General features: G+C 38.7%; 1 protein-coding gene across 1 annotated transcript; it reads left to right on the plus strand.

The window, feature by feature from the left end:
• The first annotated feature begins 1,073 nt into the window (after positions 1 to 1,073).
• stag3 (STAG3 cohesin complex component) lies at positions 1,074 to 19,184 on the plus strand. Its single transcript, XM_026330308.1, has 31 exons — positions 1,074 to 1,346; positions 2,348 to 2,444; positions 2,713 to 2,913; positions 3,727 to 3,823; positions 3,957 to 4,033; positions 4,390 to 4,594; positions 5,114 to 5,265; positions 6,068 to 6,265; positions 6,647 to 6,745; positions 7,270 to 7,349; positions 8,087 to 8,194; positions 8,518 to 8,611; positions 9,237 to 9,339; positions 9,599 to 9,702; positions 10,333 to 10,419; positions 10,660 to 10,752; positions 11,045 to 11,245; positions 11,708 to 11,775; positions 11,887 to 11,974; positions 12,655 to 12,735; positions 13,222 to 13,314; positions 13,864 to 14,047; positions 14,385 to 14,518; positions 14,903 to 15,004; positions 15,244 to 15,377; positions 15,632 to 15,754; positions 16,518 to 16,696; positions 17,323 to 17,485; positions 17,961 to 18,053; positions 18,160 to 18,253; positions 18,849 to 19,184. The coding sequence occupies exons 1-31, from the start codon at positions 1,318 to 1,320 to the stop codon at positions 18,897 to 18,899; spliced, it is 3,612 nt and encodes a 1,203-aa protein (XP_026186093.1). The 5' UTR covers positions 1,074 to 1,317; the 3' UTR covers positions 18,900 to 19,184.
• Positions 19,185 to 19,858: the final 674 nt, after the last annotated feature.

Here is a 19,858-nt window from a genome sequence, read left to right on the forward strand (position 1 = left end):
TATTTTAAAATTCCCAGAACTAGGTGCATCCTGCACTACTGACAATTGGAGTCATGTCATGAGGACTTTGTAAGAAGTTTATTACATGTGCTACCACTAGAAGGATTTTTGTTGTAGTCTACTTAATTTGGCACTGATGCTGCTCAATGACAATTAAGTATTTTCTGTGCCAGCCCAAGTTTAATCTCGCAGTTTGCTTTATTATGCATTTTACTGAGGGCTCTCTGTGAATGGATTTATGAACAGGTTCGGGACCTGTACTTTATTTTGAAGGATCCGAACAGAAGTGTGTTTCATCTAAGATGGTTTGACTCTGGTCACAGCCTACCAAGCGCAGAACAATGGGCCATGCAGAAAAAAAATCCAACACGGGAGATAGACAGGGGTGAGGAGCAGCTGAGCCAACTCCCTCAGGGTAGAAAAACTGAAGAGACTGAGGCAGAACATACAGGTCGAAAGGTTATACAAATATATATATACATGAGAGTAAACACAGAGATGTGTAGAGGAAAGTGCATAATGAGGGTCACGGAAATTAACAAGATTGAATTAAATCTTTACAGTATGTGCATATATTTTAAAATGCACTTATGTCTCCATCTTTGTTTACTGTCTACAAAGCAGACCTAGTTGTTGTAGTTGAATAGCCAATCATAATCAAGTGACGTTCTGAAAGGACCAATCATCATCTGAGCTGAGGAGTCGCTGGCCAATCAGAATCCAGAATCAGTTTGCGTACGGTGCGCGCCTTTGATTGTTACCAGGCCGCGAAGAGAGAAAAGTTTGACAGGTCGAAAACGGCGTAAAGGAAAATACACGTCGGTGTTTATATTATCAGGTTGTAAAGTGATTTATGTAGTTTTCTAATGATTATTTCTGGTTAGTTTTTGTTGCAGTAATAGGCTAACTAGTTAATTTCTGAAAAGCATTTTATACAGGAATCGTCCGCTAATGGGTTAGTTTGCAAGATAAGCAGTCTAAGTTATAATCGAGCAAAGATTTGGTGTTACTTTTTAACATGTATGCCAGATAAGTGATTGTCGACGTATTTTTAAAAGTAGTTAGATAGAGTATGTGAATTATAGCCACAAGTGTGAGTTAATGCTGAAATAGTGTGGCTAAGTGACAATGAAATTGGCTAATGTTAGCTAAAGCTAGGGTTCTTCTGCTAACATTAATCCACACAAGCCTGGTTTTCTAACTAATTGTGTCTCCTCTTCCACACAGTGGTTGTCTCCGCTGAGAAAGTGTCAGCAAAGACCCGCTAACCTGCGATTTAAAATCATCTTACAGTCTGTGGTGCCTCCTTCATCCAAAATGCTAAATGGAGACTCGGTTTTAGACAGGTGAAGTTAGCCCTTTGCTGGGATAATGTTTTTTCTTAAAGTCAGTGTAATTGACTTTACATTGGTAAATACAAACGCAAGTTTATTTGTTTAGCACAGTTCATACACAGTAATTCAAAGTGCTTTACAGAAATGAAAGACAAGTTAAAAATACATAAGCAAGAATTAAAATAAAAGTATTTAGCTTGGGCTTGTCAGAGATGAGTCTTGTAACATCATTCGGGAGACTATTCCAGATTTTAACTGCATAAAACTGAAACGCTGTTTAGTCCTGACTCTAGGCACGAGCAGAAGGCCTGACCCTGATGTTCTCAGAGTCTGAGATGGTTCATATGGCACCAAGATGTCAGAGATACAGTGTGGTGCTGAGCCATGAAGAGATTTACACACAAGCCGTGCTGTTTTAAAACCTATTCTCTGAGTGACAGGAAGCCAGTGCAGAGATCTGAGAACAGGATTGATGTGGTTGTACTTGCTGGTTCTAGTCAGGACCCGCGCAGCAGCGTTCTGACTGTTCTGCAGCTGCCGTACAGCTCGATTTGAGAGCTCCGTGAGCAGGCCGTTACAGTAATCTAACCTGCTGGAGATAAATGTATCGATGAACCAAGTCTGGTTTAGACATGATTGTATGGAGCCTGGCCATTATCAACTGATTTTGTAAAATTGGTTTCACAAATTAACAGAATAAAAACAGGTCGTTTCCCTCTAAAATCCAGTAAAGATATATGAGATACATACGCTGGTTTATGTAATAGCCAAAGTTTGAAGTATATTATCATATCTTAGGGAAAAATTAAAATGTAACTTTAACTGAAGCAATGCATTCAGCATTTTGCAGAGTTCATTTGTACCACATTAAAAGCATTTTTGCACAGTAGCCAAAAACTAGAAAGCAGAGAGCCAAGAAACGTTTTATCACAATCCCTGCCTGGTTTTCTTAGCTAAATAAAATAATAACTTGAGACTGAGATCTTAATTCAGATTTATTTCTTGTCTATTAGTCTTGAGGAGTTGGATATCTCCTCAGACTCCGGCAGTGACTTTGAAGCTACAATAAAAGCTCCAAAGCGAAGAAAAATGGCAGTGCCCAGGCCTCAGGTAAATTATCTTATGCTCTTCATTTAGAGGAAAAAGGGGTGTGAGTTTGTTGGTTTTTTTTTTTTTTTTTACAATCTGCATCATCATCAAACATTGTTGTAACAGATGAAAAAGGCATAATTGAAGTCATAGCAACTGTAACACTGAAGTAAATGTTTGATTCATGCATACTTCTTATCTTGCCTCAGCTACCACCAATTTTGTTGACCACATCCATTCACTTTAAAACCCCTGTTGAGCTGCCCTTTCATCTCTCCTTCATCTCAAGCCACCCAAGAGACCCAGGCGTAAAGCTGCAGAGAGGGTCCCATCCAGCCCACCTCTGGACCCCTCTATGCAGCCGCAGGCATCCCGGGGGACATCCAAGCAGGTCTCTCCTAGACCTCTAAGAAGAGTAAACAAGGGGAGCCTGAGCATTAGCTCACAGGATATCTATGATGCAGTCCGCTCTGGAAAGAGTGCCATGGTGGTGAGCAAACACTCAGCTGAAGGCTATGGAGGAAGGGGGAAGGATGTGTACAGATGCACATGAAGGGAGGGAGGTTCAGAAGGAGGCATGTGTAATGAGAAGAGAAACAAGCTTAAGAGCCTGCACTGAAAGAGATTATAATGAGCTGTCAGTGGCTGACTGATGTAATCCTACAGAACTGCCTTTGATACATGAAAAGGAAGTAGTGTTCTCATTGGGTCATATAGTCAATGATTGACTCCATTGCAACTATTATTATGCTATGGCCAGTGTCTTCTGGATAAAGACCAAAGAGGGACCAAATAACAATAGAATCACAAAAAAGTGGGATGAGCAGGAATAAAAAGAGTCTGTCACTACAGTATAGAGCACCAACACAATACAAATGGTGAGCCTCGGTGAGGGCCCTCTCACACTCAGCAAACTGCAGGTCAAGAAATTTCATTTTGCAAAGGTTTCTCAGTTCTCAACTAAATGTTACTTCTCATGACTTACACTTCATTTTCAATTGCACTGTAGATGATTAACATAATAGATGCTCTGAAGGAGTAAGTGTTAGGGTGTCACAATTGAGAATAATAATTATGCGAAGAAGTTGGTTAATAAAACTGGAATTAAGATGGGCAGAAAATATAAGGGCAGTGAAACGATTGGCCACACAGACCCCAATATTCACATACAAGCTGATCACAGGAATGAAGGTCAAAGCTGAAATCCATAAGGTTAGCCAAAGTATTTATTACTACTATATCTATCTGCCATTGATCTGAATGCAGTGTTCTCATTGGCTCTTGTCTTCCTTTTAATCTTAAGACGGTGGTGGACGAATGGTTGGACAGCTACAAGCAAAGCCAAAAGACTGGGCTGCTGGTGCTTATCAACTTCATTGTTCATTCATGTGGATGCAAAGGTCAGAGGCTAAGAGGGAGACTAGGTCGTGTGGTGGGAGGTTTGGGTTAATGCTCAATAGATTATCTTTCCAGTATCACCTTAAGCAATGACCAGCAGTCAACGGTACCATTAACCTTTTATGTTTTGTCCAGGTGTGGTTAGCTGGGAGATGATGGACGACATGCAGAATGCTGAGATCATCAGCACACTAACCAAAGAGTTCAATGAGGTGAGAAAAGGAAAACAAGGTTATATTATGTGTCTAATAAATACTGTTCTTACAGATCTGCAAGTTTGAATCTGTTTCATAATGTTTGTCATCCCAACTCTGTACCAATAATTCGGCTGGAATTAGTTTAGATAGTGAAATGACCTCAATACCCCAGGAGAATATGATCCAGTGGCTCCAACACAGCATGATGGACCACCCTAATTAAAATCTAATGTGGATAAATGGACACATTAATGAGTTAACCACTGATGTAATTTGTCATTATCAGCAAACCACAGGCTTCTGCCTCAAATAGCTGTACTTAGCACAGTGTAGGATGTGTCCGTAATTTTTTGGTTCCTGTCTTCCTCTAGGATTCGGTGAATTACCCTCTGTCCACTCCAGGCCCCCAAATGAAGCGCTTCAAAGCTGGCCTGTCCGAGTTTGCTCAGGTGCTGGTGTACTGCTGTCGAAATAGCCTCATTTATGACGAATACCTCTTCCCTTCCCTGCTGTCCCTGCTTACAGGCCTGTCTGACTCCCAGGTCCGAGCCTTTAGACACACCAGTACCCTGCTTGGTAAGCACATCAGTACAGTACAAGTGTATAAGTACAATGTATATACAATGATTTCACAGTGATTTCTAGGCAGCAGAACAAACTACTGCTCCTTTGTCTGACATCTGTTGTATTTGACTGAGAAGTCCTTTTCCTTTTCTGTAATGTACATTGTTTTACCCCTGCTTAATCATGTCTTTGTATTCTTTTAACCAAATCACAAAATAACTCACCAATTTGTTCATTATCAAGGATTAACAATCTATATTTTAGGTAATTAAAAATCTTCAATATAGAAGGTGCAGTTATTGTTACTACTGGACATCAAACTGTTTTTCCGGATTTCTGTGGGACATAACCTACTGTGTAAATGTAGACTGACAGCACCTATTCTGTACAACATGTTTCTATGTTTAAATTATAAAATCTAAATAAAAATGAGCAAGCTGTATTTTGAAGATGGCTTCATCCAAAAGTCAGGAAATGATCATTTTTCCTGTTTTTAGGGATTACAGGTTTTTGCATGTTTTTCTCTTTTAGCCGTGAAGCTGATGACGGGGCTGGTTGATGTAGCCGTAACACTGTCTGTTCAGCTGCAGACCACACAGCGGCAATGTGACATGGAGAAGAGCAAGGGGATACATGACAGAGCCTCTGACAAACTGGAGAAGCTGCAGGCCACCATCAAAGAGGTGACACATACACAGATAAACAATGATATGGTTGAAGACACAGTCATTTTTAAATAAACATGCCCTTTCATTAAACAGTGACACAACATTGACTCATTGGGAAAACTCTAGAAATATTTTCTAATTGCTCACAGTGATCAAACTATAATAAACTAACATGGGTGAGATTTTTTTGTAATAAAAATCTCTATAGGTGTATGGCAACAATAAACATGTACTTTTTGGGGGCATGTTGTTTATTGGCTGTGTTTAAAATGAAAAATGGATATGAAATAATATAAATTAAAGAATGACATTTAACTTGCTGGTTTGCATGATAATGTCCTTACAAAAATTTGTATTTGTGCATTGTCAACAGTTGTCAACAGTTACAGGTACCTAGAAATATAAAAAAATATAGGTACCTTTTTATATTAATGCATTAGCTTTAAGTGTTATTAAGATTGTAAAGGTAGCCTTAGGAGAAAAACTAAGGCTCCTTGTGTGTGTGTGTGTGTGTGTGTGTCCATGATGTTACCATCTGTGACTATAACAAAAAGGTGATATTATTTCCCTGTAGACTAAAAAAGACATGGCGTAATTTAATTTAATCTTTTGTTACTATAAAATCTAGAAGTAATTATCTGAGACGTGTTTTTTAACTGTGACGATTGGTCCACTAGTCAACAAAGGGTAACAGCCTGAGCTGATTTACAGACTGTATACACAATAATAGCTAAACACAAGAGTCTTGTGAATATGTTACATTTATTTATTTATATTTGTTTATATGTTATATTTTTTGTGTACTTATGCATTGTAGCTGCAAGAGAACAGAGAGGAGCTCTCCTCCTTGATGAACGCCACCTTCCGTGGTGTGTTTGTGCACCGGTACCGAGACAGGTTGTCCGAGATTCGGGCAGCATGTATTGAGGAGTTGGGCATGTGGCTGAAAACGGACCCTGAAGATTTCCTCAATGATAAATGTCTTAAATACCTGGGGTGGACTCTTCATGACAAGGTGTAACTCACATGCAGGCCTAGACAAAAGAGAATACATAACAAAGTCTTATTATAAATGTCATTTCTTCAATTTGTGGTTCAGCCCACAGCAGGCAACACAGAAGTAGTGTCAGGGAGGGAGTAGCTGTCTCTTCAAACCAGCACAATAAAAATAACAAGTACTGCAGTGCAAAGGGAATTGGGCATTCCAGATTGAGCTGCTTTTTATTTTATTTACGGTTGTTATAGACAGCCTCGCACACCACACACGACTGTAGAATGTCTGCACATAGACATAGTAGGATTGCATGCACACAAAGAAATGTTGCATATAAACAGTCTTATATTATTAACTATGCAGGTTAAAGAACATGTTACCATACATTCTTCTTTCCCTCAGCAAAGTCCAGTGCGTCTGCAGTGTGTGCGTGCCCTGCAGGGGCTCTACCAGGAGAAGGAATTCATTGGCCGCCTGGAGCTTTTTACTAGTAGATTTAAAGTGAGGCTCTCCCTCTGGATTGGACTAAAACCTTGTTTAATGTCTCTCTTTCTCCTTCTCCCTTTTGCCTCTGTCTGTCTGTCTGAACATCTCTTTAATCTATTGTTTCAGCTTACTGTATTGTTTCTGTTTTGTTGCCTGCTTGTCTCACTTCCTTGTATTTTGTTCCCCTTTCACTTTTTGTTTTCCTCTTTTATTCTCCAGACCTGTTTTTTGTTACTGTCTCATCCATTGTCTGGCCGTGTGTCTGTCTGTGTTAATTGCTGCCATTCGCTGATGGTTAATAAGCTCTTCTTTTTTAAAAAAAAAAAAAACTCACTAAGCCACATGTGCTGCAGCAGATAAATGATTTTCATCCCATGGCTTTGTGCCCAATCAGTGTGTGTGCCCTTGTGTGTATGTCTGAGTGTGGGTGCATTTTTGCATGTGTGTGAATGCCATATTTGTGCTAGTGTGTCTGCTTGCATCATTGTCCATTTTGTCTGTGTGCCACTGCATATCTGAATGTGTGTGTGTGTGTTTAGGAGAGGATGCTCAGCATGGTGCTGGACAAGGACCCAGACGTGGCTGTGGAAATAGTCAAGCTGTTGCTGCTGATCCAACAGTGTGGGAGGTTTCTGTGTTTGGTCAATTTTTTTCTGTCTGACAATCTTCAACATATTGTACAATTAAGGTTTTTAATTTTTTTTAGTTCAAAACTTACTAAATGTGGTATTTTGTGGATACAAATTGATTTTTTTACACTGTATTTTACATTAATAATTGTGAGTTTTATAGCATTAGTAATACTGCTATCCAACTCTTTAATTCAGTGAATTGATGAATTTTGTTTGTTTTTGGACGTTAAAATCCCTCAATTGCTGCCTGAGTAACTCTTCAAAGCAATCTGATCAAAACATTCCCCACAAAAATTTGACTCAGATGTGGTAACCAAATACTGCAAATATATCCTGGTTATCCACAAGTGATTCCAAGTCCAGCTTCTCAACAATAGAAGTGTAATTATTGCACAGAACTGTGATAACACTTGTTGTCGTGATTGCTGATGATTCACAGCATGAGTCGTGGTTTCTCACATTGGCCAATATCTTGGACCACTGATACCAGTCAGGTGTAAATTAGATGTTTTTAGAATTAATTAACGAGAGACAAAATTGCAGATTTAACAAGGGCAGTTTAATAACGTAAAATTCTTTATGCTATTTACAAAAAATGCTGCAACACTCTGAAACCAGTGGCAAATGTTTGCTTCTTTTAAATCAAGACACAAATAATTTGAATGGTTTTATGGGAAAGGTATTTAATGTAGCACTTACTATCTTGACCTGTGCCTGTTTGCAGGAATACAGACGAAGGCCTGACAGCAGAGGAATGTGGCCATATCTTTCCCCTGGTTTATGCTTCACACAGAGGCCTGGCATCTGCAGCCGGCAGCTTCCTCTATAACAAGTACACTTTCATCCTTCTTTATCCCGCATTGTCAGACTAATGTGCAGTGTGTAAGTATAAAAGACACTGTGCCAAAAAGAACACACTAACACATACACATTGTCTTAACTTTGAGAACAATACAGTTTTTTATTGTAGTAGATCATAATTCCCCCAAAACCATGGCTGAAAAAAAATAACTCTTCACTTTTACAAGAGATTAACATTGTAGGTATATTGTAGTTTTGTCCCTAGTAGTTTTTATTTTATTACTTCATAATAGTGCATTTTATTGGCACCTGCATGAAGGATCAACTAACACAATCATTATCTGTACTTGTCAGGCTGAAAACAGTGATTTCCAGTAGCAACCAAAAGGAAAAACATGACAATGCAACCTTCTTACAAATTCTCATCACTTTCTGCATCCAGAGTGAGGTAATGTTTTCTCTTTATCCCCTCTTATTGTGTCTCTCTCTTTCCATCTGGTTGAGGGATTGGATTTTCCTCCTTCACAGAAATCTTTAGAATCACAAAAAAGGATATTTTGCCTGAAACTACAATAATTAATGTACAACCAAATGTTAGGTGTGGGTTTTTTTTTCTAGTACACATTTTCAATGGCAGTATGGTTTGAAAGAGCAGTGACTGATTGACTAAGCTAAATTAATTGGATTCAAAGTTCATTTTTCCTACAGAGAATATGGTCATCTGTCATTGTGCTTTCAAGGAGAAAGGCATATTAACCATGACAATAACTTAAGTGTTCAAGTCGTGATTTATTTTGAGTTCTTCATTAAATGCTACACTGGCACCAAGGCTTAGTGGGAAGTGTTATTTTCACAGAAACAACAAAATATCTACCCAGAATTATTAGTGATTCAGTGTATACTAGACTAGTGAACATGATTTGGAAGTTTTGTACTGAACTTTAATATTGAGTTTCAACTGTAAACCCTGCGTTGCGTGATTGGTTACATAAGTTATGGTCATTTTGTTCAATAGGACATTGGATCTTGATAGCTGAAGTAAATCTAAAGCAGCTCTTTCACACTCCTAACAGTTCCATGAGCATGCAGCATACCTGGTGGATAGTCTGTGGGATGTGGCAGGGTCTGAACTTAGAGACTGGGACACTATGACAGCATTCCTGCTGCAGGAGGCTGGTAAGGAACAAGATAAAACTGTACACATGACAAACAGCCTCAGCTGCACTCACTACAGGGCTAGACTCTGTGCCAGTGCACACAATCTAGCTTAATGTGAAAACATATAATTTAAATCATTTTTATGTTAAATCACAGTGCAAATAAAAACAAGGCAACTCCATATATTAACTTGTGCTGTACCTTCTTTGTGCTTGGTGTCATCTCAGCTGTCACCCACTCCGATCTACTCTGTCTGTCTGTGCTTCTGTGTTGTCAGGTCTGATGTATGAGGAGGAAGGTGCTCTTATAGAAGTGATGGTGTGTGCCATCAGACAGGCGGCACAGGCAACCCCACCTGTAGGGAGAGCTCAGGGCAAAAAGGTGGTGACACAAAGAGATGCATCAAGGCATTGTTCATGGAACAGTGGCTCTTGGGGGGAAGAGAGAAGTCGTTTTAACTTGAAATTTGTGTCATTTAAAAAGTCACAGTTTTAAACCTATAATGTAAAACTGTGCAACACTAAAATCTTATAAATGAAAAATGGTACATTACTTGGAATTATAGTCTGTGTCTATCCATTTCTATAGATTTCGTTTAACTCACTCTAAGGCTGTGTCCTATTTTGAGGTTGATAGTTTGAGTGATGTTTGCCTTAAAACAATGTTGCATGTTTACTTTAGTAGTTAGTGAATGGTGTTGTTCATATTAATCAACAACAAAATATGCAGCTATGTACGCCCATCAGCATCTAACAGCACAATATTTTGGGCTTATACCTATTTGAAGAGTGCACACACAATTCACTGGAAATGTCCAACCAATTTAAATAAATACATATATGCACAGCTGCACAGAAATACATAAGGACTGTGGAGTTTTTTTTTTCATCTGTGTGCACATAGTGAAAGATAATATACACACTTAAAATATGTAAAACCATTTGGCTCCACGTGTCAGTGTCTTACATTTTCTTACACATTACTGTTCATCGAATGTGCATCTATAATTAGAGTATGAAGGACAAGAAGATCCAGGAACAGGACAGGAGACGTATCACGACCCACTTCATCCCTTTACTTCCACAGCTACTGTCCAAGGTACTTTGCCAAGGTTCACTTAACATACCTGATATTGCCAATTGTTAAATTATATATCTTATACACAAAAACTTCAATCTACCTAGGAATTATTTGAAGTGTTCGTGATGTTTCCACCTCAGATTCTATACTAAAGACTCATGCTGTCTTTGTATATTGGTACCTTATAATGCATTGAAAATGATTACCTTATTTTACATACAGTATCATTTTAACAGTATATTTTGTACTGACCTGCAGTATTCAGCAGATGCAAAGAAGGTGAGTCTCCTTCTCAGAGCTCCCCTATACTTCAACTTGGAGATGTACAGCAGCGCGCAGTGGCTGGAAAAGGTAGGAGGCCTGGATATGTGGAGGAACAACAGAATTTCTCTAAACAGATTAAAATGTGGTCAAGTATGGTATTCATAATGGTCCTTCTGAAGCATTGTCCCTCTTTCAAATCTGTAATTCAAACCTGGAAACTTCTTGCTGTAACGTGACACTGCCAACCACTGCACCACCCTGAAACATCCAGAAAACCTTAAATAAGATTGTTCTGAACAGTACATACATGTTCTGCTTTTTCTGTTTTCCTGTCTGCTGTTTTCATTTCACCTCTTTTACTTTCCTCCTCTTCTTTCAGCATCTGGACCTGCTTCTGTCACAGATATGTAGTATTGTGGAGAAGCACACTGAGGACACTGTTCTGGAGGCTTGCACACACCTGGTCAGCACTCTTTGCTCCGACTGCTACACCTTCTCCTCCCGTGCACACCTGGCGTTCAGTCAGCTATTGGACATCCTGTCTGAATGCTTTAGCACCTGCTTAAATGACTTGCTGCAGGTGAGTGAGCATCGCAGTGAAGCTTGCATACAGGCAAATATAGAATCTATATAAGCATGAACGCATGCTCTTGTAGTGTTCACAGCTATAGAAGTAACAAATGATATATACGGTATACATAGTACTGTAAAGTAGTAATTCTGGCATTTTGCTGAAATTGAAGCCTCCATAATGATCATACAGTTGAAGTAATGTCTCTCCCACACAGTGTCAGCAAAAACTGACCATTACCTCTATGAAGGTTTACTGCATGAGTTTTAGCTCTGTGTACCTGAATAGTGTATAATGAAAAATACTGTGCTCCAGAACACAAAAAGAGAGCAAAAATTGTTGGAAAACTGCACAGAGATTTAGAGAGAAATATAAAATTTGCCTGTGAAGATGTTAAATAAAAGCACATATTTTTAGTTTGTTAGTTTTTACTCCAGATGTTCTTTCAAGCTTGGGTGTTTTTGTACTTAGGGTACTGCAGATGATGATGATGTATACAGCGCAGCCCATGCCTTGAAAAGGATTTCTGCCCTGAGCAGGTAGTGTATGTTAATATAATACACATGGTTGTAGAAGGACAAACTGTTCTCTATATTTTTATATACAGAAATGTATGTTTATTGTGTGTGTATGGTATGCTTCTTGTCCAGTGCCAAAGACCTGACGGCATGGAAGCTGTTTGATTCCTGTCTTGAACTGCTAAAGAGCAGGCTAGAGTCCAGAGAGCTCGACAAGGAGGTTTGTCAAGTCAGAGTTAGGCCATGTTTAAAAACAGCAGAGACAGAGATTAAAGAAACAAATTGCTGGCCATATTGGCAGGCCATATAATTCAAATAATAAAATGACTCACTTGATTAAATTCAATTAAACATGCATTAGATAAACTTAGAGAAGCTAGTACAATGGAAATGTTGTCCCTCCTGCTGATACCAGCGAGCAGTCTTCCTGCTACACTTTGAATTGTCCAGAGGTGAGCTTAGGATGATTGATGGACTCCTTCATAAAAAGAGCTGCAATAGTCAAAATATAAATTAATGAAATTGTGCAAGATGTTTGTGATGCACTCACCTTGATATTTGACAGGGAAGTGTTCATTATAACAATAGAGGAGCGATCTAACATTTTTATAATAAAGATAAATGGTAGTATAACCAAAAATAAACCTGTGTCACTGTATGCATCATGAGGCTCGAAACTGATTGTGGGATGTAAATTGCATTAGTTTATCTAGTTTAGATTTAAAGTGAGGCAAGTTTATCTAAATTAAGTTCTGACATTTTGTTTAATCCTTCATCTGAGTAGTAGTTTTTGTGCTTAGATAAAAATGAGATTGGAGGGGTTCAGGTGAAAATATTTACTACACATTGCACCAAAATTTTTGCAAAAGTTATTTTTAACTTCATTTTGTGTAATTTCAGCTCATGGTGTCAGCTTTGAAGTGTGCAGCCTTTCACCTGATGTGGGCCAAAGTGAACGCGGTCAACTCCAAGCCAGCTCAGGTGCTCACCTGACATTGTGAAAGCAGTCTTCTTTCTCTGTATGAAATGTTTAGAAAGAGTCGTTCAAACACTAAATTGGCTCCTGGGAGCGTCAGTATCACAACTTGAGATAAGCCAGCTGACAGCATTAAATACTTCTTGATGACTATCACATTACAGTGGCCATGTTGGTGGCCTTCATGTGTGTCATGTGGAGCTCTTCTCATCTGAGTTGTTCAACTTTTCACCAGCTGTGTAGGCAGCAGGCAATTAACACAACAATCTGTTGGTATGAATCTGAACCTACAGCAAAACTCTATTATTTATCTTCCACTTTTTCATGCCACTTCTCTGCACATTTGTTGTCTCATTCTAGTTTTTTCACCCTCACTCGTGTGTACTTCTGTCCATTTTTACTTTTTGTGCTGTTCGAGCATCTCAGTATTATGTAGCTGTTTGAGTATTATGCTGCCACTGTCTTTGTCACTGCATCACCCTCTTTTCTAGGACGAACTGAAGCATCTGAAGAAGGAGGTGCGCATGTTCTGCAGAGTCTGTCAGGCATGTCTCTGGCTGAATCAGGCTGAAATCAGAGATCGGGTAAGAGCTTTGTTACAGTTTCTTCTAGCTCTTACTGTTTAGTATTTAAAAACAACATCCACTGTTTGATAACACTATTATGTAGCTGTAGATACCCGGTCATTTTAAGTCTTTATTAATGTACAGTGTTTGTCGGTAATTATAACTTGAAGATGGATTTTATGTTGTCATTCATTATGTCTTCATACAGCAGCTTCTGCTTGCTATAGAAAAAGTTGTTCATGACATTATAGTGTGTTATAAACCATTTATTAAATGTTTATATGCTGTCTGAACTAGGGGAAGGTAAAGTGTTACTGTTCACCATTGTTTCACATATGAACTGGAATTGTAGCACTATAATTTCAACTAAGACCCCAGGGGAAAACTTCTTTTAAAAGCATTTTTAAATTAATAAAACACCTTTCAGTGAAGAGTGATGAGATGTTATCTTTGACACACAGAACAAGCTCCTCAGACAAACTGACTAAACCCCTGAGGTGTTGGCATAGAGTGCAACAGGTCTGAATTGAGAGACTGTACGCTTTAAATCTGTCCGTTCATCCACAGGCTTTTGAGCTGCTGTGTGACTTGCTGCTGTTGTACAGTGTGAATTCGGTCCGCTCTGAACCAGCCCTCCAAGCACTGGTCCACCTGCCATCTGACTCCCTGCGCTCTGAGTTGGCTGCTTTCGTCCTGGACTACATCTTCACTGATCCTGAAGATGCTGAGCTCAGTAGTACATTGACAGCAGGTGACAAAGAACATAATGTTAAGAAAAGGATTTTGTTTTCCTTGTTGGTGTGCAGTGTAGAAATACTCTATTTTAACTGTCCCACGGGAGCCTATTCTCACTTATGCCTCCAGACATAGTTTTTGATGTCTTCTTTTGAGAATCTGCTTTTGTAACTTATCTTTTTTTCTGTATTTCACAATGTACTTCCAGTTCCCAAGATAAATACTATTCTTTCATCACATATACTGTTTTGCTTGTGTCTTACAAACACCTGAAAGCTTGTTCTCTTGTGTGCATTTAATTGTTGCTGCCCCATCCTCTCTTTTCCTTCCTCCACCCTGGCTCTTCTCTCTAGCTGAGGATACGGAGGAGAGGAAGATAATTCATCTCCAGAGGAAACGCAACCAGCTGGCTGGCTACTGTAAATTAGTCATCTATGGGGTGTTGGACCTCACCGCCGCAACAGACATCTTCAAGTACTACAACAAGGTGGAGATGGAGATAAGACTTTGAGATACTTCAGTTGAATATTATTTTGTACATTAGAATATTATGTACATTTTTATGTACATGGAAACAGTTAAATTAGCCGTTGAGTTAGACTGTCACTCTTTACAGAAATGATTTGGGTTAGGAACACAGGAAACAAGTTTGTCAAACGGAATAAATTAATATTGAAGAGGATGTGGAGGAGTGTGAGAAAAACTGTTTTAGAACCAGTTGGATGCTAAGAGTGAGTCACAGGAACAGAAGATAAAAGTAGCACAGATGACTAGAGTGGAGTGGATTATTTTGACTTTTTTAGATATTTAGCCAGTTCTGTTAATAATCATAATGAAGTTTTTTATTTTTTATTTTGTCTGGTTTCTCCAGTACTTTAAAGACTTTGGTGACATCATTAAAGAGACTGTGAGCAGGAGCAAGCTCATCAATCCTGTACAGAGCGCCAAGACAGTGTGCCTATGTCTGCAGCAGGTCTGCAATTGTTAATGATAATAATAATGTTCATAATTTGGCCTCTTTCAGTGTACCAACAATGGACTTTAATTAATTCTTTTCCGATATAGTATCATCAATAATGTTATTTACAAATGCTTTTGCATTGTTTCCTGCTGTGACATAATAAAATACCCTCTCTAAAAAGGTTTTTTTCTTTTTAGAACCATCTGCATACATACATTTTATTTTGGGGTAACATGTTTGTGTGTCTTCAGATGTTTTCAGAGATGCTTACGGAGGAACACAGCAGGCAGAATCTCCTTGAGATTAGAGACTTGGCCAAGAAGCTTGCCATGAGTTTTGGCGTCAATCTTAATCGTGTCCGCAAGCCACTGGTGGCTCTGCATATGTCAGTAACACACATTTGACACAAACACATACACACCAGATGCTTCATTTTTATTGCTTTGTTGTTGAATATTTTGGTTCTTGTAAATGTAATAGCAATATAGTCCTCCAGCATCTATTCACTTTCACATGAAGGACTTTATTTACGCAATTCATACAATACAATATACTTTATTTTTCCATAGGGAAATTTACTCTGTGTTATAAATATGGTTTTAATGTTAGAGCTACTGTGTGTGTTCTGTTTACTGTCAGGGAGGGGATACGTTTTGCACTTCGGAAGCCACAGGAGGGAGAAGAGCATCACGCAAATGTGGACTTCTTCGAGATCCTTAGCGAGTTCAGTTTTAAGTTGCTGCAACAGGACCGTGTGCTGCTGTGAGGAACTAGAACACACAAACTCATCCTCATCCAACCTTTCAGCTATACTGGATAGTTAATTTGATGATACCACTGCCTCAGTTTTAGCAGATTTATGTACTATTATGATTCAGTAGACATTCACAATGTACTGAATTAAATAAATTATTGCAGAATCACAGCAAAGTATGATTTAAGAAACTTTTAAACTGTGAGCTTGAGCAGTTAGATTAAGTTAAATTTAGCTTTTCAGGGAAAATAATTCTGAAACAAACATGAATTTTTCTCTGTTTATTTTTTTAAATGTTTCTGTTGTTTGCGCACCGACGATTATCCATTCATTATCTATACCCACTTATTCCTAACCAGGGTCACAGGGATTTGCTGGAGCCTATCCCAGCTCTCTTTGGGTGAAAGGCAGGGGTACACCCTGGACAGGTCCATTTAGTCCATCACAGGGCCACATAGAGACAAACAATCTCATATACTCACACTCACTCCTATAGGCAATTTAGTCACCAATCAACCTGACATACATGTTTTTGGACTGTGGGAGGAAACCGGAGTACCTGGAGAAAACCCACACAAGGACGAGGAGAACATGCAAACTCCACACAGAAAGGCTCCTGACAGGTTACGAACGTGGGGCCTCCTTGCTGTGAGGCAACAGTGCTAACCACTTATACGTCCTGCCGCCCTCATTGACAACTAAATTAGATCAAATTTGATTGATGAAAAAAATTGCAAAAGCCTGTTTCCTCTCACTGTCCTTCCTTCCCAGAGCTGCATTTCTGAAATCAGAGTGTCCCGGTGCTGTCCTCTCTCGGCCATCAGTCAGAATGTACCAGCGTTCTTTGGAGGCTCGCATCTCTTCTAAACCCAGAGAGCAGGTGGATGGAGGTGATGCTGTCTTATCACGTGATACCCCTGTAGCTAAGCGCAGAAGGACCACTGCTCAGGGTGAGATGGACAAACATGCTACACAAAAACACTATATGCATATAGTCATGTCTTTTTATTTCTGTTTGTCGTCTTTGTTTTTGTCTTTATGTCAAAGTGTATCATTTAAAATGCCACTGGAAACTGAATTTGCATGTTTGGTATGTATAAATTATTTTTGATACACTAAACATATTTTAGTATATGTCATGACTATAGTAATGACTTAAAATATTCGTTACTTTAATTACTTAAGGTGAATGTGTTGTTGGAGTTAGCTCTTCCTAACCTTGAATTTGGCTGTGAGTAACGAATAGTCCAAACTATTAATTTATTATACAAAACAGAGAAACTGATAAAAACAGGGAATTTTCATATTTGCTGCTGTCAGCAAAATGCTTTACATTTTGTCCTTGATAAATCACATAAGACAATTAATTGGTTCTTAAAAGTGTTTTACATCGCCCTGACATTTTGTCTTAAACCTCAGCTGAATGAGTATCTTGGCTGTGTCTTGGCAGTGAGCCCTTCCCAGTGTTAGTGTTTTTATACTTTGTCTAGTGCAAGAACAAGTCATTTTGTAAAAAATCTATTGCTTAGTGTGTGAAGCACAAAATACGTAATTAATAACCCTCTGTCTCCTTCAGGGTCAGCGTCGAGCACTGCCAGAGAATCCTGGTTGGATAACAGCAGTATTTCCAGCAGGCTGCACACCCCGGCCCTCACCTCCACTGTCCAGAGAGAGCCTGCCAAGCAGCTGCCCTCCAGAAAACTCGCAGTCCCAGAGTCAGAGGATGACTTCTCATCAGGGTAAGTTGAGTTTAATCAGCAGCACAACTGCAGTAACTACCATCTCATTTTCAGAGGTTCAGAATTGCTGCTAGGCAACTGCCAATTGTTTGGAAATTTCCATGGGTCAGTTGCATTCTGTATGTCTACCAGCCAACAGTCGGTGAACAATTTGTGCAGTGTTACGGGGCCAAAAAGGCTGGTCAGTTTGAATCAATCACTTCGGACACAAAAAGAAAAAATTGAAAACTCCCTTTTTGCAGATGTAACAGCTGTAAATACATTTGTGACTTCTGAAGTTCTGACAGACAATCTAGTTTGGTTGTTGTTTGCTGTATATAATCAGTTTTATGCAGGTGTTTTTTTGTGTGTTTAAATGTTAATTTTTGTTTAAATAGTTGCAGATATAGTAGGTAGATGGAAACAAGGTAGATTTTGTAATATCCTGAGATAAAGACTTCGTGGCTGCCAGACCTCACTTGCTGCTGCTCATCAGGTCACAGATGCGAAAGGTAAAACCCACCAAACGACGCCACTTCACCTCCAGTCAGACTGGCACTACTCAAGACCTGAACTCCAACATCACCTTGTAAGAATAATTTTGAAAGGAGAATACCTGTTTATAAAGGATAGTTTGACTTTGTGATAGCTAATCTCAGATAATATCTACATTAAAGTGAATGCTTTCTCCACAGATTGTCTCTGATTGAGGACGAGAATGCAGAAAGAGAGGAGGCTGAGATTGAGGATTATGAAAGTGACTCTGACAGTGACTCTGCTAATACACTGGTAAAATCAAAATATCATTTATTTCAAGTGCACTGTATTGATGATCACTGAGTTACCTTTAAGTTCCTACATTTATTGAATTTTGAAAATTTGGTTTGCAGATTTTATTAAAGTTAAGTATTGACAATATTTTCCTATGTTTACATTATCGGTTAAAGTAGCAACTTAGATCAAACTACTGGGTTATTTTTTTTAACTAGGTCAACGGAGGTGCAGTTAACTTGGTGCCTTTAAAACGCACAATACTTGCGATTTGTGGAGCTGACTCATAACTGCATGTTATAGCAGCATTTCCACCACTTGAGTGTAATCAGTAGATTATAAATACAGTGGTGTTTCTTTGCTTGCCATGAATATTTTTAAGATAAGGACTACTAGAGATGGGTTCTGATAGCCAGTCCAATTTGGAAACTGTTCCAAGTTTTAAAAAAAACATCCGGATTAGTTGATGGCCAAATTAATCCCTTATCTAATAATTTGTTTAATAAACAGATTCAGACCTGGATTCACATACAATAATATCCTTTTCAACTCCATCTCTAAGGATTATATTCTGGCAAGATTAAACTTTCTTCGTCGTGTTCTTGTTCTGCAGCCTTCCACGAGATACGTTTCAGCCAGTGTCCTTGACCAGCTCTTTGATTGAAGATAGAAACCTGAGCTCCCTTGGGAACTACAGTTCTCCTTGATGAATACTTCTTTTCAGCACTGCTGTGTTTTCACTGGTGTTAAAACATTTGAGTAGCCATCTGTTGACATGTTACTGAGTTTACCAGTCTGATTGATTTCAGACATTTATTTTGTTAGATGAGGAGAGAAAGGAAAGGCATAATGATAATTATACAATCTGGAGACAAAAACATTTAAAACTCTAGAAATCTGTTTACACTGAGCAGCAATTCAGATGTTTTTTTCATATTTTCCTAATAATTAAAAGTAGCTGCTTAGTGAGATTTTTGTTAGCAGCAAACTGAAAGTCTCTTCTCCTTTGTTCCAAATTTCAGTTTTGTAATATCTTGCACTGTTGTTGACATCACCTTGTGTTTTTGATGAGCACTTAATAATTTCTTTATTAAAAGAGGTATAATTGAGCAAATGTCATGTCTTCAATAAGTCAGAGTATTTATGCACTATAGGTAGCAACTGGACTTGCCGGAGACTTGCCTCGTAGGCATTTAATACAATATACATACGATTGTCCCTGGATGTGCCAGGACAAGCAGTAGACAGCCTAATGAGTTGAATATATTGTATGGAGAATAAGGGCTGAAAAACTAGGTGATAATATGGGTGATTCTCCCATTTTCATTTTTTAATAACTTTCAGATTAGATAAAGCACTAACAGGAGCAAAATGCTAGGACTAAGAAAATGGCACTGTGTAAAAGGAACAGTAATTAATGTTAAGTAAATCAGTGTTTTACAGGTGCTCTGGAAAGACTTGTTTAAATCAGAGGGACAGATATTTGTACAGCATTGGCCCACAGTGAGTTCATGCTGGGGTCAGTCGCATGAAATCCAATCAAAGCCTTTCGCGCCATTCCTGACAAACAGGGCGGAAGTTCATCAAGTCATGTGACATAGAGTCCCTCGCAACTTTCGCGCC

This window comes from Mastacembelus armatus, chromosome 10, assembly GCF_900324485.2.
Source record: "Mastacembelus armatus chromosome 10, fMasArm1.2, whole genome shotgun sequence".
NCBI lineage: Eukaryota > Metazoa > Chordata > Actinopteri > Synbranchiformes > Mastacembelidae > Mastacembelus > Mastacembelus armatus.

Bases quoted from the DNA above. Each gene is read 5' to 3' on its own strand.
- stag3 (XM_026330308.1), top strand. From the start codon at position 1,318: ATGCTAAATGGAGACTCGGTTTTAGACAG. The intron at 10,753-11,044 runs GTAGGAGGCCTG...CTCTTCTTTCAG, and splicing joins GCGCGCAGTGGCTGGAAAAG to CATCTGGACCTGCTTCTGTC. The intron at 15,378-15,631 runs GTCAGTAACACA...GTTTACTGTCAG, and splicing joins CCACTGGTGGCTCTGCATAT to GGAGGGGATACGTTTTGCAC.